The 27697-nt window shown below is 40.2% G+C and overlaps 1 protein-coding gene across 6 annotated transcripts in view; it reads left to right on the top strand.

Annotated features, from left to right (window-relative positions):
• Positions 1-27203, top strand: part of TOGARAM1 (TOG array regulator of axonemal microtubules 1) — a 138411-nt gene extending 111208 nt beyond the window's left edge. For all 6 annotated transcript variants that reach the window (XM_079793443.1, XM_079793447.1, XM_079793446.1 and 3 more), the window contains 7 exons: positions 172-330; positions 3779-3905; positions 8056-8174; positions 18015-18204; positions 23087-23306; positions 24596-24682; positions 26070-27203. In XM_079793443.1, the coding sequence (XP_079649569.1) occupies positions 172-330; positions 3779-3905; positions 8056-8174; positions 18015-18204; positions 23087-23306; positions 24596-24682; positions 26070-26323 (1156 nt within the window). In that variant the 3' untranslated portion in view covers positions 26324-27203. The remainder of the gene's footprint in view (positions 1-171; positions 331-3778; positions 3906-8055; positions 8175-18014; positions 18205-23086; positions 23307-24595; positions 24683-26069) is intronic.
• Positions 27204-27697: the final 494 nt, after the last annotated feature.

Raw genomic sequence — 27697 nt, 5'->3', positions numbered from 1 at the left:
TTCATTTATTTTTAACATCTTGGGGAGGGATAGGTAATGCAAATAATTTGTCATTTTAGCTTTCAAGGGTGATGAAGGTTAGGAGTAGTTTAATCATTTAACTTTAAAGGTATATATTTGGAAAATAGTTTATACATCAACTTTGTTTTAATTCACCATGTTTCCTTATAGCCATTTACACATTGCAGTAAGAAGATGTACAGCCCAGCACCTTTCAGATGTAGTTGAACTTATGGAAGTGGAGCGTATTTTATCTGGAACAAAAGATATGGCTGAACGTATATTACCAGCCGCTGCTAAGTTTGCTCAGGACAGCTCACAAGAAACCAGGTGAATGGTTGCTAATATTTGTTGAATCTCTTAGTATAAGGGCTTAATATAAAGAAACAAATGTTTAAAAAAGAATGAACATGTTTTTAAATGTACAAGTGGTGTACTCAGGGATTGGTGCTGGGGGGAATGGTTTTATTTAACCAATTTGTAAATGATCTTTGGGGAGTGCACAGTGAATCCTCCAGATTTACAGATGGCGCTACAATAATTCTGTGTAGTTAGATGCCATGCTACATAGATGAACTGCATGAAAATGTCACAAGACTGTATGAATGGGCAGAAAATGGCAAAAGAACTTTATTGTGGGAAATGTAAGGTAGTGTATTTAGGGAGAAATGATATATTTTCCAAGCAGCCAGGTAAAATCAAGAAAATAGGTGCACATAAAAAATGGATAGCTAATTGACTGTCACGCCCTCAAAGATGGCATACTAACTCCAGAAATATGGGATATCTGCACTTAGAAAATTACATAAATTTTTAATTGCTATCTGTACTTGAAGAACAATTTTGTGAAGGTTAAGAACTGTCAAAGAAAGATGGAAAAATAATTAAGATGTGTATGGTACAGTGGGTGTAGTGGTGACAGAAATTTTGGATGTACTCAGAAGCCTAGGTTCAATTCCTAGCTCCAATCACTGTTTGCCCTGAAGCAAGTTACTCAACCTCTGTTAGCCTTTGTTTCCTTGTCTATAAAATTAGGAAAGTTAGACTGGAGATTGATAATGCCCCACACAAAATCTAAAAATGTATGGCAGTTATATATGAAGTTAGATTAAAAGGGGAGAGGGAGACTACTGAGTTCATAGAGACTAAAGTAAAAAAGGATATCAAATTCTTAATATTTTAAGATGCCCATTACTTGAGGTAATGAGTTAATCTTGTGGGGGTCATTATATCAAAAGCTAATAATATAGAAGGTAACTATATTAATTTTCTACTGCTGCATAACAAATTACCATAAATATAGTGGTTTAAGTCAACACATTTTTTTTTTTAACTTACTGTTCTTTAGGTTAGAAGTCTGACATGACTCAACTGCTTCCACTTAGGGTCTCAGAAGGTGGAAATCAAGGTGACCACAGTGCTGGACCCTTACCTAGAGGTCTATAGAAGAATCTGGTTACAGATTCATTCCACTTGTTGGCTGTGCCGCACCAGCATAGCCAAGGGTTCGGCGAGCCTGAGCGGGGGCGACGAAGGATGGAGAAATGATAGACAAAGAGAAAAAGCTGGGTCTAGGTAGATCTTCTGTGCCTGGCTGTGGCCACAGAACAGATCCAGACTGCAAAGTTGAGGCTTTATTTATAGTCAGGAACAAACAAGGTAATCTACAATGTTGTTGTAAGTTTCACTTGTTTTGGCAGCACTTGCTGCCCCTCCCACAGCCCACTAGCTACCCAGGAAAGATCTAGGGAGCAGTTACAAGATCAAGCTTAATTATGCTTACAGGGCTGTGCCCTCCAAGCTGGGACTTGTTTGCGACTTTGCCAGCAGGTCAGTCCGAGGCTTAACCCTATAACCGCTTCCTACAGTTGGCCAAATTTAGTTCCTTGTGGTTATAGGAATGAGTAACCATTTCTTTGCTGGCTGTCAGTCAGGGTTCTCTCTCAGTTCCATAAAGATAAGAACCTGACTTCCGCTGTAAGCACAGAAAGCTCTCTGCTTTTAAGGGCCCATGTGATTAGATTAGATCTAGATAATTTCCCTATCCTAAAATCATTGGTACCACCCTATCTAATAAAGGGGGAACATGCTGATTGACCCTCACGCCATCACAAAGTTGGCAGTACCCACAGCCAATAAGGAGAGAATATGCTAATTGACTGTCACGCCCTCAAAGATGGCAGTCAGTTAGGCGTCCACAGCCACAAGATGGCAGCGCCCAGTCTCCTCAGCCCCGCGGGGGCGGCAGGCACGCCTGCCTCTGGAGTCCCCCAGTCTCCTCAGCCCTCCAGCTCCCGAGAGCCAGCCCAAAGTGCAGGCAAGCCTCAGATGGCGGCTGCCCAGCCTACACCCAAGGCACAGGCAAGCCTCGGATGGTGGCTGCCTAGCCACCCAGGACCGCCCAAGGCTTGCGCTGCCAACAGTGGCAGCAGTGAAGGTGTGATGGGGTGTCGCCTTCCCCTGATCACCGGGTTGCCTCCTGTCCCTGAGGGCTCCCCGACTGTGAGAGGGGGCAGGCCGGGCTGAGGGACCCTCCCTCCAATGCATGAATTTTCATGCACCGGGCCTCCAGTATAACATAATCCTGAAAGAACAGGACATCCTGGGGGAACCATTTTGTAAGTTCTACATACCCCATTAATGTGCAAAACCGTTTAGGAGGGTTGGATCCTAATAGACTATTTAGGAACAAAAAAAGATAATGGTTGTTTTGTGTCATAACTTTTTCTTGATGGCATAGTAATTCTTATAATCCATTTGTCACTTCCTAGATTCTTATTTGAAAATTTAAAATTATAAAATGGTTACAAATTTCCAGTTTTACTATTTCTCACGTTTTGTGTTCCTATTGCCTGCTTACTTGGTTGTTTTAGCCATTCCCAAATTAGGTCCTCTGGTAGACCTCTTGTCTTTAATGTTCTGGGCCAAAAGTTCATTAGAATTGTTTTTTGAAACTAACTGATTAGGAGCTGCCTATATGGATATAGACCTAATTCTGGTTGTGAGGAGAGAAAAGGTAATTTTTATTCTCTTACATACCCTGTCTGTAATTTCATTATCTTTGAGAATCTGTTGATATATATGATTTTGAGATCATCCTATACCCCTCCCCCTCAAAAGCACTGCCTTCTCTGGTTCTTCTAGTCCCATATACATATCCTAAGTTATAGGCAAAATTATAACTGTAATTTATTTGGGGGCCAAACTTCCTTGAAAAATAAAATATGGTATGTTATGAGATACTGTATGATCTCTCTATCCAAAAATATTTCCAATATGCACTTCCATGATATTTGAGTTTCTACCATTAGACTGATATCTTGGCTTAAGGTATTATCCTAAAAGAATTAGTTTAAATTCATATATCATAAAAATTCTAGTTTGGAGAGCATTACACATTCATTAATATACCAACCACAATTTATCAACTAACTTTGGGTGTATTTTAGGTAGCAGAGAATAGGTTTTTGACAAATTGGATCCCAGGTAAGTTGTAACTAGGAAAAAATAGAGAGAGTCAGAAATACAGAACCAAGGGGAGGTTGACTCAGGTCAAAACATCTAACAAGCAGATGAGCAGCAAAAGGACACTGGACAAGGAGCCCAGAAAAAAAGATAAGAATTATCCTAATTCATAGTTTTGCCAAAGGCCATCCTTGAAATGGATCCTAGAGTGCCTGAAAAATAGACTTAAAGCTTTTGGATCCTCATATCTAAGGACAGACATTGAGCTTGTTTAAGACGTAAAACTATTTACGTATTTCTCAAATATCTATAGGTATTATGGTCGAAAGATGCTTTTCCTCATGATGTGTCATCCTAATTTTGACAAAATGCTTGAAAAGTATGTCCCATCTAAAGATTTGCCATATATTAAGGAATCTGTTAAAAGCTTACGACACAAGGTATGTAGAAAAAGTTTATTATAAACAACTTTCAAAGCAAAGTTTATTTGCCCAGGAAAGTAAAGGATAGAAGTAATTACTTTTTCAATTGTCTTTGTTGATCATTTAGGATATAACTACAGTGGCATTTCAGCACCTACAATGTTAAGTAGACAACCATAGTGTCAATAAATGTTTATTGAACAGAAGCTTGATACTTGGTGGTTTATTGGAGTTACAAGACTTGGGTTTGAATCAACTATGAGAATTTAGCAAATTAAAAAATATAATTTTAGGCACATCATTTTTAAAAATATTTTTTTATTGATTTTAGAGAGAGAGAGAAACATTGACATGAGAGAGAAAAATCAGTTGCCTTCTGCATGCACCTCAAACCCGCAACCTGAGTATGTGCCCTGACCAGGAATTGAACTGGTGCCTTCTCGGTGCATGGGATGGTGCTTAACCAACTGAGCCACATCAGCCAGGGCAGGCACATTTTTTCTTTAACCAGAATTTTTATTTTTATAAAATGAGGATAACAATGTTTATTATTCTGGGTGCCTGCTTTATTTACCTTGTATGTTTCACTATTAGAGCTCCCACCACACTGCAGAGCATTGATAAGGAGCTCCTTGAGAGTAAGCTCTTTCTCCTGATAAGTAATGGGATTTAGAAATGTCTATGAAATGAGTGGCTCAAGGAATACCAAGTAAATTAAAATGTGAAATTGTCTTGTAGAGAAGTATTCCATTCACATATTAGTTTTTGTAAAAGTATGTTTAATAATGTAAAATTTTTATATAGTAATTTATGTTATTTCTCTCTGATAACCTTGGGCAAAGGATTAATTTATGAAAGGATATTTCAAAGATATATGATAATATACATTTTATTTTTTTATTGATATTTTTATATTGATTTCAGAGAGGAAGGAAGAGGGAGAGAGAGATGGAAACATCCATGATGAGAGAAAATCATGGATCGGCTGCCTCCTGCACGTCCCCCACTGGGGATCAAGTCCATAACCCAGGCATGTGCCCTTTACCGGAATCGAACCTGGGACCTTTCAGTTCGCAGGCCAGTGCTCTATCCACTGAACCAAACCTACTAGGGCGTAATGTACATTTTAGAACATTTTTTCTGCCTATTGATGTTAAAGACTTCAGCTTCATTCCCATAGAACTTATTAAAATAACCATGAAAAAATTATCTTACTCAAATGATGCATTTTATATTTGTGAATTATTTCACATACAAGTGTCAGGGGGATAGAAAAGGTTTCAAATAGTTATTATCAAAAGGTTTATTCTCACACTGGTGTTTCATAGGAATTCATTGTTTATGTAATGTGTTCTTATTCTAATATATAAAAACGCTGGGTTGTAACGACCAGTAACGACCGAGGCTCAACCAACTGGAAGTCATTCCTGCAGTCAGCACTGGGCCAGCGCTGACTGCTTCCGCTGCAGGCACCGTGCCCCAGCACTGACTGCTGAGGGGTCTGCAAATCAGGGCCAGAGAGAGGCCTGAAGAGAAAAGCAGGAACTGATCCGTTGCCTCTGTGGCAGCTTTTGATCAGCACTTCTCTCTCTCTTTCTCACCCAGTCTGGCCAGCAGCGCACCTCCATTTCTCTCCAGGCCTCCACCAGGGCTGCTGATCAGCCCTGCCTTTCTGATCAGGCCCCGTTGATAGGCCCTGAGATGCTGACTGGCATAGAAACCGACCAATCAGAACCAAATCTGGGTAAAGTGTGTGGAGCCAATGGCTGCCTAGGAGGCAGAGCTTTTGATGCTGACTGGCATAGAAACTGGATCAGTCAGAACCAAATCTGGGTCAACTATGAAGAGCCAATGGCTGCCTAGGAGGCGGAGCTATTGATGCTGACTGGCATAGAAACTGACCAATCAAAACCAAGTTGGCTGGCAGAGGAGGGCAGTTGGGGGCGAGATCAGTCCTGCAGGGGAGGGCAGTTGGGGGCAAGATCAGGCTAGCAGGGGAGGGTCATTGGGGGTGAGATCAGGCCGGCAGGGGAGGGCAGTTGGGGACAAGATCAGGCCAGCATGGGAGGGCCGTTGGGGGCGAGATCAGGCTGGCAGGGGAGGGCAGTTGGGGGCATCCAGGCTGGCAAGGGGAGGGCAGTTATGGAAGAGATCAGGCCGGCAGGGGAGGGCAGTTGGGGACAAGATCAGGCCAGCATGGGAGGGCCATTGGGGGCGAGATCAGGCTGGCAGGGGAGGGCATTTGGGGACATCCAGGCCGGCAAGGGGAGGGCAGTTATGGAAGAGATCAGGCCGGCAGGGGAGGGCCGTTGGGGGCTAGATCAGGCAGGCAGGGGAGGGCCGTTGGGGGCGAGATCAGTCCTGCAGGGGAGGGCAGTTGGGGGCAAGATCAGGCTAGCAGGGGAGGGCCATTGGGGGTGAGATCAGGCCGGCAGGGGAGGGCAGTTGTGGACAAGATCAGGCCAGCATGGGAGGGCCGTTGGCGAGATCAGGCTGGCAGGGGAGGGCAGTTGGGGGCATCCAGGCTGGCAAGGGGAGGACAGTTAGGGAAGAGATCAGGCCGGCAGGGGAGGGCATTTGGGGGCATCCAGGCTGGCAAGGGGAGGGCAGTTAGGGAAGAGATCAGGCCAGCAGGGGAGGGCCGTTGGGGGTGAGATCAGGCAGATACAGGAGGGCAGTTGGGGGCAACCAGGCCTGCAGGGGAGGGCAGTTGGGAGCAAGATCAGGACGGCAGGGGAGGGCATTTGGGGACATCCAGGCCAGCAAGGGGAGGGCAGTTATGGAAGAGATCAGGCCGGCAGGGGAGGGCCGTTGGGGGCTAGATCAGGCAGGCATGGGAGGGCAGTTGGGGGCAACAAGGCCTGCAGGGCAGGGCAGTTGGGGGTGAGATCAGGCCAGCAGAGGCGGGCAGTTGGGGGCAAGATCAGGCCTGCAGGGGAGGGCAGTTGGGGACAAGATCAGGCCTGCAGGGGAGGGTCGTTGGGGTCAAGATCAGGCCGGCAGGGCAGGGCAGTTGGGGGCAACCAGGCCTGCAGGGGAGGGCAGTTGGGGGCGAGATCAGGCCAGCAGAGGAGGGCAGTTGGGGGCGAGATCAGGCCAGCAGGGGAGGGCAGTTGGGGGCGAGATCAGGCCGGCAGAGGAAGGCAGTTGGGGGCGAGATCAGGCAGGCATGGGAGGGCAGTTAGGGGCGATCAGGCAGGCAGGCAGACAGGTGAGCGGTTAGGAGCCAGTGGTCCCAGATTGCGAGAGGGATGTCCGATTGGAGAAGGTGCAGGCTGGGCTGAGGAAACCCCCCCCCCCCCATCCATGCACGAATTTCGTGCACCAGGCCACTAGTTTTCTATATAGAGGTTAGGTTTAAGAAGAGTACTTATAGCCCTAGCTGGTTTGGCTCAGTGGATAGAGTATCGGCCTGTGGACTCAAGGGTCCCAGGTTCGATTCTGGTCAAGGGCATGTACCTTGGTTGTGGGCACATACCCAGTAGGGAGTGTGCAGGAGGCAGCTGGTTGATGTTTCTCTCTCATCGATGTTTCTATCCCTCTCCCTTCCTTTCTGTAAAAAATCAATAAAATATATTAAAAAAGAAGAGTACTTATATAAAATATAGCATATTCATTTTTAAAATTTTCACATATTCATTTACAAAATTTTAAATACTTTACCAAGCCAGTATAATTTCCTATTAATTGTTCACATATTTTGTTAATTTACTACTAATTACAAGGTACTTTATATATATCTAATACTTGATAATTTTTAAAGCATAAACATAGCAGATTATTAAAATATTTTGAATCATGCCCGGCTGGTGTGGCTTAGTGGTTGAGTGTTGACCTATGAATCAGGAGGTCATGGTTTGATTATGGTCAGGGCACAGGGTCAGGTTGTAGGCTAGATCCCCAGTAGGGGCATGCAGGAGGCAGCTGGTCAATGATTCTCTCTCATCATTGATGTTTCACTCTCTCTCCCTCTCCCTTCCTCTCTGAAATTAATAAAAATATATTTTAAAAATAAATAAATGTCATTGCCAAACCCCCCAAAATAAAAATGTTTTCAATCATAAAAACAGATTAATAATGGTTGCTATGAAAATTACATTTTATGAGTTATTTCAATTTACTAGTGTTAAGACTTTCATTACAGTGCCTTTCTTTATATGACTTACAGGGCTTGGGAGATTTACCATTAGATACTTCTTCAGCAAAAGGAAGACGATCTCATACTGGCAGTGTTGGAAATGCAAGGTCATCATCTGTTTCCAGAGATGTTTTAAATTCAGCTGAAAGGTAGAATCATTTGATAGTCCACATCATTAGAGGAATTACTCTCTAGTGATAGTAGTCTCATTTGGATGTTTCCATAAGCTATCCCAGAGGTATTTGCCAAAATTTAACAGAACTCTAAAAGTTGTTAAGGACTTAGAAAGTGTGATGTAATTAGATTTAATAAGGCAATTATGCATATACTTACAACAACTTGCTTTTACATGTATTAAACATTAGTAAAGCTTTAGTGTTATTGAACTTAGCAATATTATGCTTGTGTTGGATAGCTGTGATTAATTTTTTTTAATATATAGCCTTTACTTTTTTTCCTTAATTATCAAAGTAATACATAATTATGGTTAAAGAAAAAAACAACTTTAGGAAATACAAACATTAAAAGAAGAATTTAATCAGTAATACCAATAACCAGTAAAAAACTGCTCGTAAACATTTTATAAAACTAATTATATATGTAGTTGTCTTATCTGTTTTAATTCTTTTAACAGCATTTAGTAGGTTGATTATTTCATTTTTTTTTATTTCATTTTTTAAAATCTTTCAAAAGTATTATGATTGTTCTGATATATTTTAAACATTTAAAACTATATGAGTAGCCCTGACCGGTTTGGCTCAGTGGATAGAGTGTCGGGCTGTGGACTGAAGGGTCCCGGGTTCGATTCCAGTTGAGGACATGTACTGATTGCAGGCTCGATCCCCAGTGAGAGGCGTGCAAGAGGCAGCTGATCGATGTTTCTCTCTCATTGATGTTTCTGACTCTCTATCCCTCTCCCTTCCTCTCTGTAAAAAGTCAATAAAAATATTTTTTTAAAAAACTATATGAGTAAATACATAGGTATATTTTATGTTTTCTGTATTTGTATATCTTTGAAATATTTTATAAGCTAAAATAATGGTTTATTAAAAATAAAAATTCATGTGACAATATATGCTTTGGGGACCTTGTTATTGAAAGTATACAGTCAACAGAACAGCTGCATTGGCATCACCTAGAGTTTATTTAAAAATGCAAAATCTTGTACTCCCCCCAGGCCTACTAAATCAGAATCTCTTGTTTTTCCACATTGAGATACAGTCGCATAAGATCCTATATCAGATATTTTGGTCAAAAATGTTTTTTCACACCCAACAAAAATTATTTTTTAACATTTATTGACAGTGTACTGTGTGTTACTAGTGAGTTACTTATTTTGTAGATGTTTCTCAATTTGGGTTTATCTAATATTTTCTCACAGTTAGGTGAGGCAGGAATACCACAAAAATGATATTTTGCCCTTCTTAGTGCATCATTTCATGAGGTGGATGTTGTTATTATCTTATTATTGATAATGTAATGGTGGTTTCTCCTGGTATTGAAATAATGCTGGTTAATATCATTGTGGTTTCTTCTTTAATACAGGAACGTCTTCTTTAATATAGGGGCTATTTAGAAATGTGTTTAATTTCCAAATATTTGGAGATTTTTCAAATACCTTTTAGTTAATAATTCTGAATAGTTCTGTTGTGTCATTAATTGTACTCCATATGATTTCAATTCTTTTAAAATTACTGTTTTATGGCCCAGCATATAGTTTGTTAGAGAATATTTTTGTATCTACTTGAAAGAAGGTGTATTTATATTGTGATTGGGTGTAATGTTCTATAAAATGTCAGTTAGGTTAAGTTGATTGATTTTTTAAATAAGCTCTTCTATATCCTTACTGATTTTCTATCTACTCTCTATCAACTGCTGAGATAGAAGTATTGATATCTCCAGCCATATTTGTGAAATTGTTTCCTTATACTTTAAGTTCTATCACTTTTTGCTTTATGTATACTGATGCAATGTGATTAATGTGATTAAATTCACATATATTTGGGATACTTGTGACTTTTTGATAAATCGACCTTTTTATCATTTATTAAGTCTCTCTCTCTCTCTTCCCCTCTTAGACTATTTCTTTTCTTAAAGTCTACATGTCTAGTTTTGTAATGTTTGTATGATATGTCTTTTTTATTTCGGTATGTCTTTTTTAAAAAAAAATAACTGTTGCCCTAACCGGTTTGGCTCAGTGGATAGAGCATCGGCCTGCGGACTCAAGGGTCCCAGGTTCGATTCCAGTCAGGGGCAGGTACGTTGGTTGCGGGCACATACCCAGTAGGGGGTGTGCAGGAGGCAGCTGATCAATGTTTCTAACTCTCTATCCCTCTCCTTTCCTCTCTGTAAAAAATCAATAAAATATATTTAAAAAAAAATAACTGTTGCCCTAGCTGGTTTGGTTCAGTGGATAGAGCGTCAGCCTGCAGACTGAAAGGTCCCAGGTTCGATTCCGGTCAAGGGCACATCCCACCAACAATGAAGAAGGTTCCAATTGCTCCACATCCTCATCAACACTTGTAGTTATCCAATTGGGTATAAACTGATATCTCATTTTACAGACTCTCTCTTTGACCAAACTTTAGACAGACTCCTTTGAGCCCTCTTTTGCACTGTTCTTGTCCTACATAAGGCAGGCTTAGCAAAGAATTCTGCTGTCATTCCCTCCCGCCCCCTTGTTATCTGAGACGGTTCCTTATCCTCCACCTTTGAAATATAACTACCTAGCCTGCCTTTAGCAAATTCTTATTCAGCCACTTTAGCAAGAAACTCTACCCTGATGTCTCCTCTTAATAATTTTTTGTCCACTGACCCCCTCACTATGTATGTTGGCTATAAATCCCATTTGTCTCTGCTGTATTCAAAGTTGAACACACTTTTTCTCCCCTGTTACAATAGTCATGATCCCTATTGCAGTAGTCTTGAATAATGTTTTCTTAATCATTTTACAGGAGTCAGAATAATTTTTTTTAACATATTGTGGTTTTGGCTTATATATCCTAGTATGTATTTTTTAAAATGTTTTTATTTTGTAGACAGTATATAATTAAGCCTTGCTTTTTTTTATTCAATGTAACAATCTGTGCCTTTTGATTGGAGTATTTGCCCATTTATTTTTTATTTTAAATTTTTAAATATATTTTTATTGATTTCAGTGAGGAAGGGAGAGGGGCAGAGATAGAAACATCAATGAGAGAGAAACATTGATTGGCTGCCCCTGCACGCCCTCTACTGGGGATCAAGCCTGAAACCTGGGCATGTGCCCTGACCAGGATTTGAACCAGCAACCTTCTGGTGCATGGGATGACGCTCAACCAACTGAGCCACACCAGCTGGGCATGGGGTATTTGACCACTTATATTTGATATTAATTATTCATAACTAGAGGCCCGGTGCACGAAATTTGTGCACGGGGTGGGGGGGTGGTTTGTCCCTCAGCCCAGCCTGCACCCTCTCGAATCTGGGACCCCTCAAGGGATGTCCAACATGTCCTAAATGGGCAGTTGGACATCCCTCTCACAATCCAGGATTGCTGGCTCCCAACTGCTCGCCTGCCTGCCTACCTGATTGCCCCTAACCGCTTCTGCCTGCCAGCCTGATCACCCCCTAACCACTCCCCTGCCAGCCTGATCGACCCCTAACTGCTCCCCTGCTGGCCCAATTGGCCCTAATTGCCCTCCCCTGCTGGCCTGGTCCCTCCCAACTGCCCATCCCTGCAGGCCTGGTCCCCCCCCAACTGTACTCCCCTGCCAGCCTGGTCGCCCCAACTGCCCTCCCTTGCAGGCCTGGTCCCCCCCCAACTGCCCTCCCCTGCAGACCTGGTTGCCCCTAACTGCCGTCCCCTGCTGGCCTGATCACCCACAACTGCCCTCCCCTGCTGGCCATCTTGTGGCAGCCATCTTGTGTCCACATGGGGGTGGCCATCTTGTGTGTTGGAGTGATGGTCAATTTGCATATTACCCTTTTATTAGCTAGGATGTTTGGTGTAAGCCTACATCTTGATATTATTGTTCAGTCAGTCCTATGTTTTTGTTTCTTTTTTTCTCTTTTCCTCCCTTCTTTTGAATTGATTGATGTGTTTCTTGTTTTATTTTATTAACTCCTCATCCTTTTTTTTTAAGTGATTGATCTAGACTTTGTAATATACATACTTTACAGTATATATTTTTGTCTTCTCATGGTCTACTTTCAAATAATATTAGACCAATTTAGGTATAATGTGAAAAACATATAACAGTATACTTTCATACCTTCTTTTCATCTTTTATGTTATTTTTGTCTCCACAATACATTCTTGTTATATTTACTTTGAACAGTCAATGTAGTGTATAAATGTTGCATGACTATGTTCAATCCCTCCCCCCAATTTTACTGAGCTATAATTGATATATAATGTTATATTACTTTAAGGTATACAACATAATGATTTGATATATGTTTATATTGTGAAATGATTACCACAATAAGCTTAGTTAATATCCATCACCTCACATCATTTTTTTGTGTGATGAGACCTTTTAAGATTTATTTTCTTGGCTACTTTCAAAGATACAGCCCGGTATTGTTAACTAGAGTTACCAGAATTTACTTATAACTGGAAATGTGTTCCTTTTGACCACCTTCACCCATTTGCCCTCACTCTCTGCCTCTGGCAACTACTAATCTGTTTTTGTATCTATGAGTTTGATTTTTTCTTAGATTCCACATAGAAGTGAGATCATACAATATTTGTCTCCCTGACATTTCACTTAGCCTAATGCCATCAAGGTCTATTCATATTGTCCCAAATGGCAGGATTTCCTTCCTTTTATGGCTGAATAATATTTCATTGTGTATATAGATACTACATTTCCTTTATCCATTCATCTCTCAATGGACACTTACATGGTTTCTATGTCTTGGTTATTGTATCTAATGCTGCAATGAACATGGTATTACATATATCTTTTCAAGATAGTGACTTTATTATTTTTTTTAGATATAAAACCAGAAATGGAATTGCTGGATCATATGATAGTTCTGGTTGTTTTGTTTGTTTGTTTGTTTGTTGTTTTTTTATTATTGATTTTAGAGAGGGAGGAAGGCGGGGAGAGAGAGAGAGGTTAGAGAGATACAATGATCGGTTGCCTCCAGTATCTACCCCAACCAGGGATTGAACCTCAACCCAGGTATGTGCCCTGATCTGGAATTGAACCCTCAATCTTCCAGTGCACAGGACAATGCTCCAGCCAACTGAGCCACACCAGCCAGGGCGATAGTTCTATTTTTAAATTTTTTTTTTTTAGTAAACTCCATACTGTATCAGATTATATTCTCACTAAGAGTACACAAGGGTTCACCACACTCTTGCCAACACTTGTGATTTCTTGTCTCATATATGTGTGTGTGTGTGTGTGTGTGTGTATACACACACATCTAATCTAATAATAGACAAATATGCAAATTGACCGCACCTTCGCTACACCCAAGCCACGCCCACCAGCCAAGCCATGCCCACCAACCAATCAGGACGAGTATGCAAATTACCCCAACAAAGATGGCGGCTAATTTGCGTATCAAGACAGTGTCAAAGAACCCAAGAGCTGCAGAGGGGAGTAAAGCTTCGGAGAAGCAAGCAAGCTGGGGGGAGGAGAAGGGAGGAGCGAAGGCAGGGCCGGGGGTGAAGGGAAAAGCAGGCGGGCTGGCCGAGAAGGCGGGGCAGGCGACAAGGGAGGAGCGGAGGCGGGTAGAGTGCAGCAGGAAATCCTATTGCAGGATTTTTCCTGCAACGGGAACGCTAGTGTGTGTGTGTGTGTGTGTGTGTGTGTATATATATATATATATATATATATATATATATATATATATATATATATATGGGGTTTTTTTTATTTCAGAGAGGAAGGGAGAGGGAGAGATAGAAACATCAATGATGAGAGAGAATCATTGATTGGCTGCCTCCTGCATGCCCTCTATTGGGGATCGAGCCCACAACCGGGGCATGTGCCCTTGATTGGAATTGAACCTAGGACCCTTCAGTCCATAGGCCAATGCCAAACCAGCTAGGACTCTTGTCTTTTTTTGTAATAGCCATTCTGACAGGCTATTATAAAAGACTATCACAATGAGGTGATGCTTCATTGTGATTTTTCCCTTTGAGGATTAGTGATGTTGAGCACCTTTTCATGTTATCTGTTGACCGTTTGTATGTCTTCTTTGGAAAAATGTCTATTTTGTTCCTCTACTCATTTTTTAATCAGATTGGCATTTTTGCTATTGAGTCATATGAGTTGTTTTTATTGATTTTTTTAGAGAGAGGCATGGAGAGGAAGAGAGAGAAACATCGATGGGTTGCCTCCTGTACGCACAACAACTGGAGACTGAACCTGCAACCTGATGTGCCCTGACCAGAATCAAACTGGCAACCTTCAGGTTCATGAGATGACACTCAACCAACTGAGCCACACTGGCCAGGGCAAGTCGTATGAGTTCTTTTTTTATTTTATTTTATTTTTTTAATATAGTTTATTGATTTTTTACAGAGAGGAAGGGAGAGGGATAGAGAGTTAGAAACATCGATGGGAGAGAAACATCGATCAGCTGCCTCCTGCACACCTCCCACTGGGGATGCACCCACAACCAAGGCACATGCCCTTGACCAGAATCGAACCCGGGACCCTTCAGTCCGCAGGCCGACGCTTTATCCACTGAGACAATTGGTTAGGGCCGTATGAGTTCTTTATAATTTTGGATATTAACCTCTTATTAGATATATCATTTGCAAAGATTTTCTCCCATTCCATGGATTGCTTTTTCACTTCGCTTATGGTTTTCTTTACTGTGCAGAAGCTTTTTAGTTTGATATAGTTCTACTTCTTTATTTTCTCTTTTGTTGCCTTTGTTTTTGGTGTCAGATCCAAAAAAATCATTGCAAATACCAACATAAAGGAGCTTATACCTGTTTTTTGTTATATAAGTTTTATGGTTTCAGTTCTTACATTTAAGTCTTTAATTAATTTTCTTAATATGTTTTTATTGATTTTTAGGGAGAGAGGAAGGGAGAAGAATAGAGAGATAGAAACACTGATGAGAAACATCATCATTCGGCTGCCTCCTGCCTGCCCCCTACTGGGGAGCGAGCTCGCAACCCAGGCATGTGCCCTGACCAGGAATTGAACCACTCAACTTCTGAGCCACACCAGCTGGGCTTTAATTAATTTTGAGTTGATTTTTGGTGTATAGTGTAAGATAGGGGCCCATTTTCACTCTTTTGCATGTGAAGTGTTTGGTTTTTCCAATACCATTTATTGAAGAAATTTTCCTTCCTCTTTTGTCATAAATTAATTGACCATGTATGTGTGGGTTTATCTCTGAGCTCTTTATTCTGTTCCATTGATTTATGTGTTTGTTTTTATGCTAATACCATACTGTTTCAATTATTGTAGTTTTGCAATATAGTTTGAAATCAGGAAGTGTGATGCTTCCAGCTTTGTTTTTCTTTCTCAAAATTTGTTGGTCCTCTTTTGGGACAGTGACTTCAGGTACTCACAGTAGTCCAGCATTTAACATACCATCAAAGGCTTATCTAAAATACAACCTCTAACAAAACTAGGCTTTCCCTTAAGGGGCAGACTGAAAGAGAACAATGGTAATATTACCAGGGGGACATAGGTAATATTTTCAACAATAAAGATTAAAAGAAAAAAACTACACTGTCCCAAACCCCTGGTAATAGAATTATTTACCTTTTTACCAAAAAGGTTGGAAAAGCACCAAAATCTGCATGTGGCTTGTGCCCAGGCTGACTCCATGGAGTTCGTGCTATGAGACCTAAAGTTCTAATGAGGTTGCCTAAAATGAAAAAATATGTCAGCAGAGCTTATGTTAGATCCATGTGTGCTAAATGCTTCCATGACAGGATCAAAGTGTGCTTTCCTTATTGAGGAGCAGAAAATAGTTGTGAAAATATTGAAGGCACAAGCACAGAGTCAGAAAGCTAAATTTTAAAAATGAAGCTTTTTTGAGTAAAAAAGCAATGAAAGGGAGGGGGGAGATTGCTTTGGTTATTCTGGGTCTTTTATGGTTTCATATAAATATTAGGGTTGTGGAAAATACCACTGGAATTTTTATAGGCATTATACTGAATCTATACATTGCTTTGGATACTATGGACATTTTAACAATATTAATTCTTTTTGTTCACGAGCACAAAATATCTTTCATTTATTTGTGTCTTCAATTTTTTTATCATTGTCTTATAGTTTTCAGTGTACAAAGTCTTTCACTTTCCTGGTTAAATTTATTCCTAGGTATTTTATTCTTAAGTAATTGGGATTTTTTTTTAATTTTTCTGTCTGATAGTTTATTATTTGTGTTAACAAATACAACTGAATTTTGCATATTGATTTTGTATCCTGCAACTTTACTGAATTTAATGATTAGTTCTAAAGGTGTTTTGGTGGAGTCTTTAGGGTTTTCTGTATGTAATATATCATTTTGCACATAGAGACTGTTTTATTTCCTCTGTTTCTTTTGTTGTTGTTGTTTTGTTTTGTTTTGTTTTGTTTTGTTTTGTTTTGTTTAATCCTCATCCGAGGATATTTTTTCCATTGATTTTTAGAGAGAGTGGAAGGGAAGGGGATAGACAGAGAGAGAGAAGCATTGTTGTGAGAGAGACACATCAATTGGTTGCCTCCCACACATGACTGACCTGGACTGAGGATGGAGCCTGCAACCAATGTACCTGCCCTTGACCAGAATTGAACCCAGGACTCTTCAGTCCACAGGCTAATGCTCTAACCACTGAGAAAACTACCTAGGGCAACTTCCTCTTTTTCCATTCAAATACCTTTTATTTCTTTTTCTTGCCTAACTGCTTCAGCTGGGATTTTCAATAGTATGTTGACTAAAAGTGGTAAGAAGAGTCATCCTTTTCTTATTCCTAATATTAGAGAAAATACTTTCAACTTTTCATTGTTGATTGTGATATCAGCTGTGGGCTTATCACATATGGCCTTTAATATGTTGAGGTACGTTTCCTCTATATCCAATTTGTTGAGTATTTTTATCATGAGTGGATGTTGATTTTTATCAAATGCTTTTTCTGCATCTATTGCGATGGTCACATGACTTTTTATCCTTCATTTTTGTTAATGTGGTGCATCACATTGATTGATTTGTGGATGTTAAACCATCCTTGTATCCCTGGAATAAATCCCACTTGGTCATTGTGTATGGTTCTTTTAATTTATTGAATTTGGTTTACTAATATTTTTGTTGAGGATGTTTGTATCTGTTCTGTTATCATTCTTAATGTCTTCTCTTTTTTAAATAAATTTTATTATTGTTAATATACCTAGTGAGTTCCTTGATGTCACTTTATCTTTTCCCCCTAAAGGTGTATTAGTGTTATTTTACTATCAAATGCATCCTGTTGTGTTTTTCTAAAGCCTCACACATTTTTATGTTTATTTTTTTTGTAATATGTTTTTGCCCAGCCACCATGGCTCAGTGGTTGAGCTTCGCGACCTGTAAATCAGGAGGTCATGGTTCGATTCCGGTCAGGCCATATACCCTGGTTTCAGGCTTGATCTCCAGTGTGGGACATGCAGGAGGCAGCCAATCAATGATTCTCTCTCATCATTGATGTTTCTATCTCTCCCTCTCCCTTCCTCTCTGAAACCAATAAAAACATTATTTTAAGTATGTTTTTATTGATTTTTAGAGAGAGAGTAAGGGAGAGGGAGTGAGAGAAACATCGGTTGGCTGCCTCCTGTGCACCTCGTACTGGGGATCAAGTCCACAACTTGGACATGTGCCCTGATCAGGAATCGAACCTTTGACCTCTTGGTGCACGGGATGAGGCTCCACCAACTGAGCCACACCGACCAAGACAGGTCACTTTGTGAATTTTTAGAAAATAAATATACAATGAGAATTATGTTTTAGGTTTGTGTTTTATATAGGACATTAATAATAAAATCAAATTTACCTTTCTTTTACTTTAGAGAGGTAACTGAAATTCGTGAAGTCTCCAGAAAGTCAGTTCCCCGTAATTCCTTAGAAAGTGCTGAGTATATCAAAGTCATAACAGGTTTATTAAACGCAAAAGACTTTCGTGATCGTATTAATGGGATTAAGCAGCTTTTATCAGATACTGAAAACAATCAAGACCTTGTTGTTGGAAACATTGTGAAGGTAAGGACACATCAAAATTAATTTTCATTTTCAATCTGTTGCTAATAAAGTTTATTAGTATAAAACGTTTCCCTAAATGTTAGTATTTTATATATATTATTTTTTAATGTTAAAATAACCTTAGTGAAAAGGGTGGATTACTTAGGTTTTGCTCTTTAAAGAGCATTCTAGAACAATTCAAAGTAATTATTTAAAAAATAAGTAACAAAATGGCTGCTTATTTGTATGAATCTTCTCACTAGATGGTAACTCCTTGAAAGTTCTTGGAACCTGACAATCAGTAAATATACGTTGAGTGAATTAATAAATATTTTTAAAGCCAGAGAATTTAGGGGATTTGATATCACTTTAGAATTGGATATATTAACATTTTTCATATATAGGGTAGAGATTAAATATGCCAGCTTAACTACCTACCTTTAGGAAAACAAAAAGCATAGAAAGAGAGATAGTAATAAATGTTAGTGGTATTAAAGCGTAAGTTACTTATGCTTCATCAGAGTTTAGTTTACTTAATTTTATTAGTAATTTATTAATTAAACTTCATTAAAAATTAGTATTATTTATTAAACTTGGCAAATATACACTGAGTGGCCAGATTATTATGATCTCTGAACATATAATAATCTGGCCACTCAGTGTATATCCTATATAATAAAAGGCTAAAATGTAAATTGTCACCTCAACCAGGAGTTCGACCAGCAGGCAGGCTGGCCAACCGCCCATGTCCCCTCCCCCTGTCCAGGCTGGCCAGACCCCACCCATGCACGAATTCATGCACTGGCCTCATCCTACCTAATAATAGACAAATAAGCAAATTGACCATACCTTCGCTATGCCCGCAATTGGCCAGGAGGCGCGGGGGAGCAGAACTTGGGGTGGCCAGGGTGGCCGATTGGGCTGGCAGGACGCTGAGCTCGCATCGCCAGCAGCGGCTCGAGCTCAGCGTCTGCGCCATGGCTGTGCTGCCGCGGACCATCAAAAGCGGGGGAGCTGGGTGCCTGTCCGCTCAGGCACCAGGCCTTTCAGAAGCCTCTGGCGGCAAGAAAGCAAAAGTGTGGGAGCTGGGTGCCTGTCCACTCAGGCACCAGCGATCAAAAGCAAAAGCATGGGAGCTGGGTGCCTGTCCACTCAAGCATCCAGCTCCCCGTGATCGAAAGCGAAAGCGTGTAGGGGACCCTACACGTGCATGATTCAATCATGCACTGGGCCTTTAGTATATATATATATATATATATATATATATATATATATATACACATACATATACACACACACACACACACACACACACACTGGCCAGATTATTATGCGTTCAGAGATCATAATAATCTGGCCACTCAGTGTATTATACTCTTTTAGTTCCAGTAGTGTTACCTCTTAATTTTCAGAAGAAAAGTACCACATTATCCTATCATGTAAACCAGAAAGTAAGATTTTCTATTTCTGTTGAGTAAAAATAAATGTCTTGCCCTAGCCGGTTTGGCTCAGCGGATAGAGCATTGGCCTGGGGACTCAAGGGTCCCAGGTTCGATTCCGGTCAAGGGCATGTACCTTTCTTACGGGCACATACCCAGTAGGGAGTGTGCAAGAGGCAGCTGATCGATGTTTCTCTCTCATCGATGTTTCTAACTCTCTATCCCTCTCCCTTCCTCTCTGTAAAAAATCAATAAAATATATTTTTTTAAAAATAAAAAATAAAAAATGTCTTGGGAAGACTATTCTTACCATGAAGAGATTTATATATATAACTAGTGGCCCAGTGCATGAAATTCGTGCATGGGGTGGGGGTGTCCCTCAGCCCGGCCTGCACCCTCTCCAATCTGGGACCCCTCGGGGGATGTCCGACTGCCGGTTTAGGCCCCATCCTTGCAGGATGGGGCCTAAACCGGCAGTCGGACATCCCTCTAGCAATCCGGGACCGCTGGCTCCTAACTGCTCACCTGCCTGCCTGCCTGATCGCCCCCTAACCACTCTGCCTACTGGCCTGCTCGCCCCCAACTGCATCCCCCTGCTGGCCTGCTTGCCCCCAACTGCCCCCCTGCCGGCCTGATCACCCCAACTGCCCCCCACCCTGCTTGTCTGCTTGCCCCCAAATGCCCCCCACTGCTGGCCTGCTCACCCCCAACTGTCCCCCCACCACCACCGGCCTGCTGCCCCCAACTGGCCACCCCTGCCAGCCTGCTCACCCCTAACTGCCCTTCCCTCCTGGCCTGATCGCCCCTAACTGTCTCTGCCTTGGCCCCGCTACCATGGCTTTGTCCGGAAGGACATCCAGGAAGTCTCCTGTAAGGTCTCCTGGTTTAATTAGCATATTATTTTACCCTTTTATTAGTATATAGATATATATATCAGGAATTATTAGTGAGAGTCTCAGCCTCACAGAATAACTCTTCACTCATCTAACATGACTTAAGAATTGCTTACCATTCACTGTATTATATATTTAATTTATGAAATTTATAAAATTCTGAAAAGCAAGGAATAATTGTTAAAGTAATCAGGTTAAAAGGTAATAATAAAATTTAACTGAAATTGCAGCTAAAATTTTTATAAGAAACCTAAACTGAAATTTTTTTTATTGTTTAAAGTATTATGTATGTCTCTTTTTTCCGCCCTTGACCCCTCTCCAGCCACTCCCACTCCCCAGGACAAGTCCCCACTGCCCCAGTGTCCATGTCCATTGGTTATGCTAATATGCATGCATACAAGTCCTTTGGTTAATCTCTTACTCCCCTCCCCCCTCCGCCTTCCCTCTGAGGTTTGACAGTCTGTTTGGTGTTTCTATGACTCTGGATCTATTTTTGTTCATCAGTTTATGTTGTTCATTATATTCCACAAATGAGTAAGATCATGTGATATTTATCTTTCTCCGACTGGCTTATTTTGCTTAGCATAATGCTCTCCAGTTCCATCCATGCTGTTGCAAATGGTAAAAGTTCCTTCTTTTTTTATAGCAGCACTAGAGGCCCAGTGCATGAAAATTCATACACTCGGGGGGAAGGGGTCCCTCAGCCCAGCCTGCGCCCTCTCACATTCCAAGACCCCTCGGGGGATGTCCAACTGATGGCTTAGGTCCTCTCCCCGGGGAGTGGGCCTAAGCTGTTAGTCTGACATCCTTAACGCTGCTGCGGAGGCCAGCCATGAGCCGGTTTCTGGCTGAGCAGCGCTCCCCCTGTGGAAGCACACTGACCACCAGGGGGCAGCTCCTGCGTTGAGCGTCTGCCCCCTGGTGATCAGTGCATGTCATAGCAACCAGTCGTTCTGCTGTTAGGGTCAATTTGCATATTGCCCTTTTATTATATAGGATTATTAAATAGGACTAGAAGTCCAGTGCATGAAATTCGTGCACGGTGGGAGTCCCTCGGCCCGGCCCGCACCCTCTCCAATTCGGGACCCCTTGGGATTTCTGACTGCCGGTTTAGGCCCGATCCTTGCAGGATGGAGCCTACAGCAGCAGTCGGACATCCCTCTAGCAATCCGGGGCCGTTGGCTCCTAACCGCTCACCTGCCTGCTGGCCTGATCTCCTAATTGCTCTCCCCTGCCAGCCTGATCCCTAACTGCTCTCCCCTGCCGACTTGATACCTTTAACTGTTCCCCCCCTGCCGGCCTGATTCCCCTAGCTCTCCCCTGCCGGCCTGATCCTTCTAACTGCTCTCCCCTGCCTGCCTGATCCCCCTAACTGCTCTCCCCTGCCAGCCTGATCCCCCTAACTGCTCTCCCCTGCTGGCCTGATCGCCCCTAATTACCTCTGCCTCGGCCCCGCCACCATGGCTTTGTCCGGAAGGACATCTGGAAAATGTCTGGTCTAATTAGCATATTACCCTTTTATTAGTATAGATGGTATTCCATTGTGCAGATGAACCAGTTTTTAATCCACTCACTGCTGATGGGCACTTAGGCTGTTTCCAAATCTTAGCTATTGTAAATTGTGCTGCTATAAACATAGGGGTGCATATGTTCTTTCTGATTGGTGTTTATGATTTCTTGGGATATGTTCCTAGAAGTGGGAGTACTTGGTCAAATGGGAGTTTCATTTTTAACTTTTTGAGGAAACTCCGTAGTGTTTTCCACAGAGGCTGCACCAGTCTGCATTCCCACCAGCAGTGCACGAGGGTTCCTTTTTCTCCGCATCTTCACCAGCACTTATTTGTTGATTTGTTGATGATAACCATTCTGAGAGTGTGAGATGGTACCTCATTGTTGTTTGATTTGGATGATTAGTGACTTTGAGGCTGTTTTCATATGTCTCTTGGCCTTCTGTATGCCCTTTTTTGAAAAGTGTCTATTTAGTTCCTTTGCCCATTTTTTTATTGGATTATCTTCCTTTTGTTAAGTTTTATGAGTTCCCTGTAAATGTTGGAGATTAAACACTTATCAGAGATAACATTGGCAAATATGTTTTCCCATGCAGTGGGTTTTCTTGTTGTTTTGTTGATGGTTTTTTTTGCTGCCTAAACTGAAATTTTTATAATAAAACTTACATGTCTACTTTTGTTATGAATAGATAAAAATAGAAACTTAACCTTAATTCCTTAGAGTTAGCTAAGCTAACCTGCACCTTCCAGAAAACATCACTTTTATCACATTTATAGCATATCAGTCATTGCCTACTGATCCAGATTTCTCAAGCTTAATTTATTAAGATGTCTTTTGGAGTGATTTTTTAAGCCTTCTCTTTTTGCTATTAGAAAATTTGACACTTAGATTTATCATCCAAGTTTTTATAAATTTTTATTTTCTAAATTTAGGTTAAATGAAATGTGCATGTGTTTTTAAACAGTATGCTAAAGGAGAAATACTATGAAATGCCAAAAGAAATTTCAATATAAGAGCTATAAACAGTATTTCATTTTAAATAATTTACCACTTTACTTTCAGATTTTTGATGCTTTTAAATCTCGACTTCATGATTCTAATAGTAAAGTAAATCTGGTGGCTCTTGAAACAATGCACAAAATGATTCCTTTGCTTAGAGACAACTTATCTCCTATCATCAACATGCTAATTCCAGCAATAGTAGATAACAATCTGAATTCCAAGAATCCAGGCATTTATACTGCTGCCACAAATGTTGTTCAGGCACTGAGTCAGCATGTAGGTAAGAAATCTTACTTTGGTATTCCAGTTACTTGGACTTAACTTTTGTACTTTCTTATTTTGCATATTTTTATAATGCTAAAAATCCAACCAATTTTTTATCATTTAATGTTAAAAAATTTCTTCATTAGTATATTTTAAATTACTATTAGTAATTAAATGTTATCATATGAAATTGACTTTCTCTTCCCTTATCGTTGACTTTTCGATTTTTTTCCTACCTCAACCTCACATCTTTATAAAAATTAATTCAAAATGGATCATAGATTTAAATGAAAAACATAACTATAAAACTTTTACAAGACAACATAGGAAAAAATCCTCAGGACCTTAAGGCTTGGTGAAGAATTATTAGCATGACACTAAGTGCATAATCCATAAAAGTTTATATATTGGACATCATCAAAATTAAAAACATTTGCTCTGTAAAAGTCCCTGTTAACTGATATAAAGATAAACTACAGATTGGGGCAAAATACTGCAAACCACATATATGACAAAAAACATATCTAGAATATATATAGAACTCTCAAAACTCAACATTAAAATTAAAAATAGCATTTCAACTAGAAAATGAGCAAAAGACATGAAAATACTTTTTACCAAAGAGGATATATGGATGGTAAATAAACACATGAAAAGATTTCAACTTCACTAATTACGAGGGAAATGCAAATGCAAATTAAGACTATGATCACTTGGTCTTTCTTTTGGTCTTTGGACTTTGTCTAGGGCTTTCTTTTGGTTAGTAAAAACAGATATAATGTACGTCTTTTTTAAAAGCAAGGTGTTGAAAAATGTACTTTCAGAAAGCAGAGAACACCTGTAATTATGTAAGCTATAACCTTTGGGTGAAAGGTACATAAGACTGCTCTGTACTGTCTTTACAACTTCCTATTAATCTATAATTATTTCAAAATAAAAACTGGAAAAGTCAGTAAAGGTAAAAAAAAACAAAAACCCAAAACAATTATTTTTCTGTTTTTTTTATAAACATATATAGTATCATTTAGAATAAGATATCTAGGATGTAGACAATTCTTTATACATATACACCATACAATAGCTCCTTTAATGTTTTGTGATGTATTTTTGTGTTTCATTTGCTCTAAGAATGTTACTCTGTTAAGGTTTTATAGAGAATTTTAAATAGTGGTCATCTAGGAAGATTAAAAAAATCTTTCTAATGCATTTGCAATCATTTGCATATTTTTTGTTTTCAATGCTATGTAATTGAAAATAACTAAGATGTCATAACTCTTTAAACATGTCTCTGTTCTTTTTGTTCAGACAATTACTTACTTCTACAGCCATTTTGCACAAAAGCTCAGTTTTTAAATGGAAAAGCAAAACAGGATATGACTGAAAAGCTTGCTGGTAAATACTTTTTGTTAATTTTATTTTATTACTTTAGAGAGAAAGGGGTAGGAGATAGAAAGAGAAAGAGACATCAATTTGTTGTTCCACTCATTTATGCATTCATTGGTTAATTCTTGTAAGTACCCTGACAGGGAATCAAACATGCAACCTTGGCGTGGGAACGACACTCTAACCAATGAACTATTTGGTCAGGAATAAAGAAATATTTTATTAATTAAGGATAAACTGATGGGTATTTCATTATTTCATTTTAATTTAAGGAAAGCTGCCAAATTCAATATCATTACCCATGAAGTAGAAATAAATTATATCATGATTCACAAGACATTTACACAAAAATTTTCTTTAAAAGAATTTTATTATTTTTCCCCAGTAAGTGTTTAGTCTTCCTGTTAGTAGAAATAAACAGAATGAATAAAAATAATTAAAATCAAATATTGGTTTCATAAAAACTGCTATTTCAAATTATGTGTTTGCTAAAAGGTCCATGAGTGGAAAGTGTAGGATTTTTTAATTAACTGCATTTAGAAAACATGGAGATGAAATTTGGATATCATTCCCATCTTTACTACTTTTACCTGAACTAATCATCATATATGGAATTCTAGTACTTGAAGATTCCAATCTTTAGGAGGGAAGTTTCTGACCTCCTTTTAAGATACCTAACATTTTAGAAAAGTGGCATTGGGAAGAAGTTATGTATATACTAAAGGCCCGGTGCATGAAAATTCATGCACTGGAGGGCGAGTCCCTCAGCCTGGCCTGCCCCCTCTCACAATCCAGGAGCCCTCAGGGGCAGGAGGTGACCCGGCGATCAGGGGAAGGCGACGCCTCTATCACACCCCTGCAAACCTTGGCTGGCCCTGGTTACCTGCGCCTCGGGCAGAACTGGGAGGCTGAGCATCGGCCATCCGAGGCTTGCCTGCACCTATGGCTGGCCCTGGGCGGCTGGGCAGATGCCATCCGAGGCTTGTCTCTGCCTTAGGCGTTGGCTGGGCAGTAGCCATCCGAGGCTTGCCTGCGCCTCGGGCTGGTCCTGGGTGGCTGGGGGGGTAAGGGGACAGGGGGGCTCCGGAGGCAGACACCCCAGCAGGGCTGAAGGGACTGGGTACCGCCATCTTGTGGCTGTGGGCACCACCATCTTTGAGGGCGTGACAGTCAATTAGCATATTCCCTCCTTATTGATTGTGGGTGCCGCCATCTTTGAGGGTGGGGCAGTCAATTAGCATATTCCCTCCTTATTGGCTGTAGGCGCCACCATCTTTGCAATGGTGTGAGGGTCGATTAGCATATTCCCTCTTTATTAGATAGGATGCTTTTTAATTAGCAGAACTTGAATTTATTTTTTTTAAACCTTACGACTTATCATATTTTTGTATTTCAGATATTGTTATGGAACTCTATCAAAGGAAGCCCTTTGCCACAGAACAGAAAGTGTTGGTTGTTTTATGGCACCTCTTAGGTAACATGACAAATAGTGGCTCTCTGCCTGGAGCTGGAGGAAATATACGAGTAGCCACAGCTAAATTATCAAAAGCACTTTTTGCACAGATGGGCCAGAATCTGTTAAATCAGGCTGCATCTCAACCACCACATATTAAAAAGAGTTTAGAGGAATTGCTCAATATGACAATTTGAAATGAATTATAAATCTTTCATGAAATATGGTATGATGAACAAAAGTGTTTACATGATGACAAGTGGAGCTTTTTTAAAGTTACATTTTCAGTGCCTGCACTTCTAATTCAGTAAATTAAGTCAATGGCTATTTTTATTTGCAGCCTATGAGTACACATCTGACCTATATCAACCCTATCACTTGTCCCATCACACAAAAACCTAAAATAATATAACTTAATATTCATGAAATATGAGGAACATGAAGTGAATCCAATTTTAATATTTTTGAGAAAAGTCCTGCTCATTTGCACTATTCTATAGAAATCGCAATTTGTTGCCCTATATGTACAATTAGATTTGTAATTAAAAATATACTTTTATTATGTAATCATGTTCTGCTATGTCTCTTTACTCAAGCTTATTTTATGAAGTGGAAGAAAAGTCATTGAACTATGTTATCACAAAGTTTTGTGTACTATTTGTGAAAAATGTGTATTCTCAAATCAGTCTGCTAATATGATTGTTCAGTATTAGCTTGTTTTTGCTGTTTTGTGTTAATGTGATATATTTGCTTACCACTTGGGTTTAATCATCTACATAATTGTGAAATTTAACAATTTATAATAAAGCATGATGACCAAAGTTTTAGAAAACATTTAAACATTTTAAATGCACATTTAAGAAAACGTGTTGAATGTAACTTCCCTATTTTTTGTGCAAACACTAAATTATATTTCTATATGTCCTAACATTTATAAAGGTGTTAATTTGCTGTCCAGTTGTATAATTCTCAAAAATAGTGCCAGGTTGTCTGTAGCTTTTCTCAGAATTCTTGGACTACAAGTACTGTATGCATCTTAAAAAAGAAAAGGATTGTTATAAAATAAAAGGATTTATTTCTGTAGGTGTGTGAAAAGTGTCCTATTTTTCCAACTCCAATATATGTTAAAATGGCAATATATATACACTGAGTGGCCAGATTATTATGATCTCTGAATGCATAATAATCTGGTCACTCAGTGAGTGTGTGTGAGTGTGTGTGTGTGTGTGTGTGTGTGTGTGTGTGTGTGTATGTGTATGAGGCCTGGTGCATGAATTCGTGCATGGGTGGGGTCCGGCCAGCCTGGCCAGGGGGAGGGGACATGGGTGGTTGGCCGGCCTGCCTGCTGGTCGAACTCCTGGTCAAGGGGACAATTTACATATTAGCCTTTTATTATATAGGACTAGAGGCCTGGTGCATGAAATTCGTGCACGGGGTTGGGGGGGGGGTGTCACTCAGCCCAGCCTGCACCCTCTCCAATCTGGGACCCCTTGAGGGATGTCCGACTGCCCGTTTAGGCCCGATCCCACTGGACATCCCTCTGACAATCCAGGACTGCTGGCTCCCAACTG

The sequence above is a fragment of the Cnephaeus nilssonii genome (genome assembly GCF_951640355.1).
Source record: "Cnephaeus nilssonii genome assembly, chromosome: 1".
NCBI classification, from domain to species: Eukaryota; Metazoa; Chordata; class Mammalia; order Chiroptera; family Vespertilionidae; genus Cnephaeus; species Cnephaeus nilssonii.
This window is presented reverse-complemented; position numbering and strand designations above follow the sequence as displayed.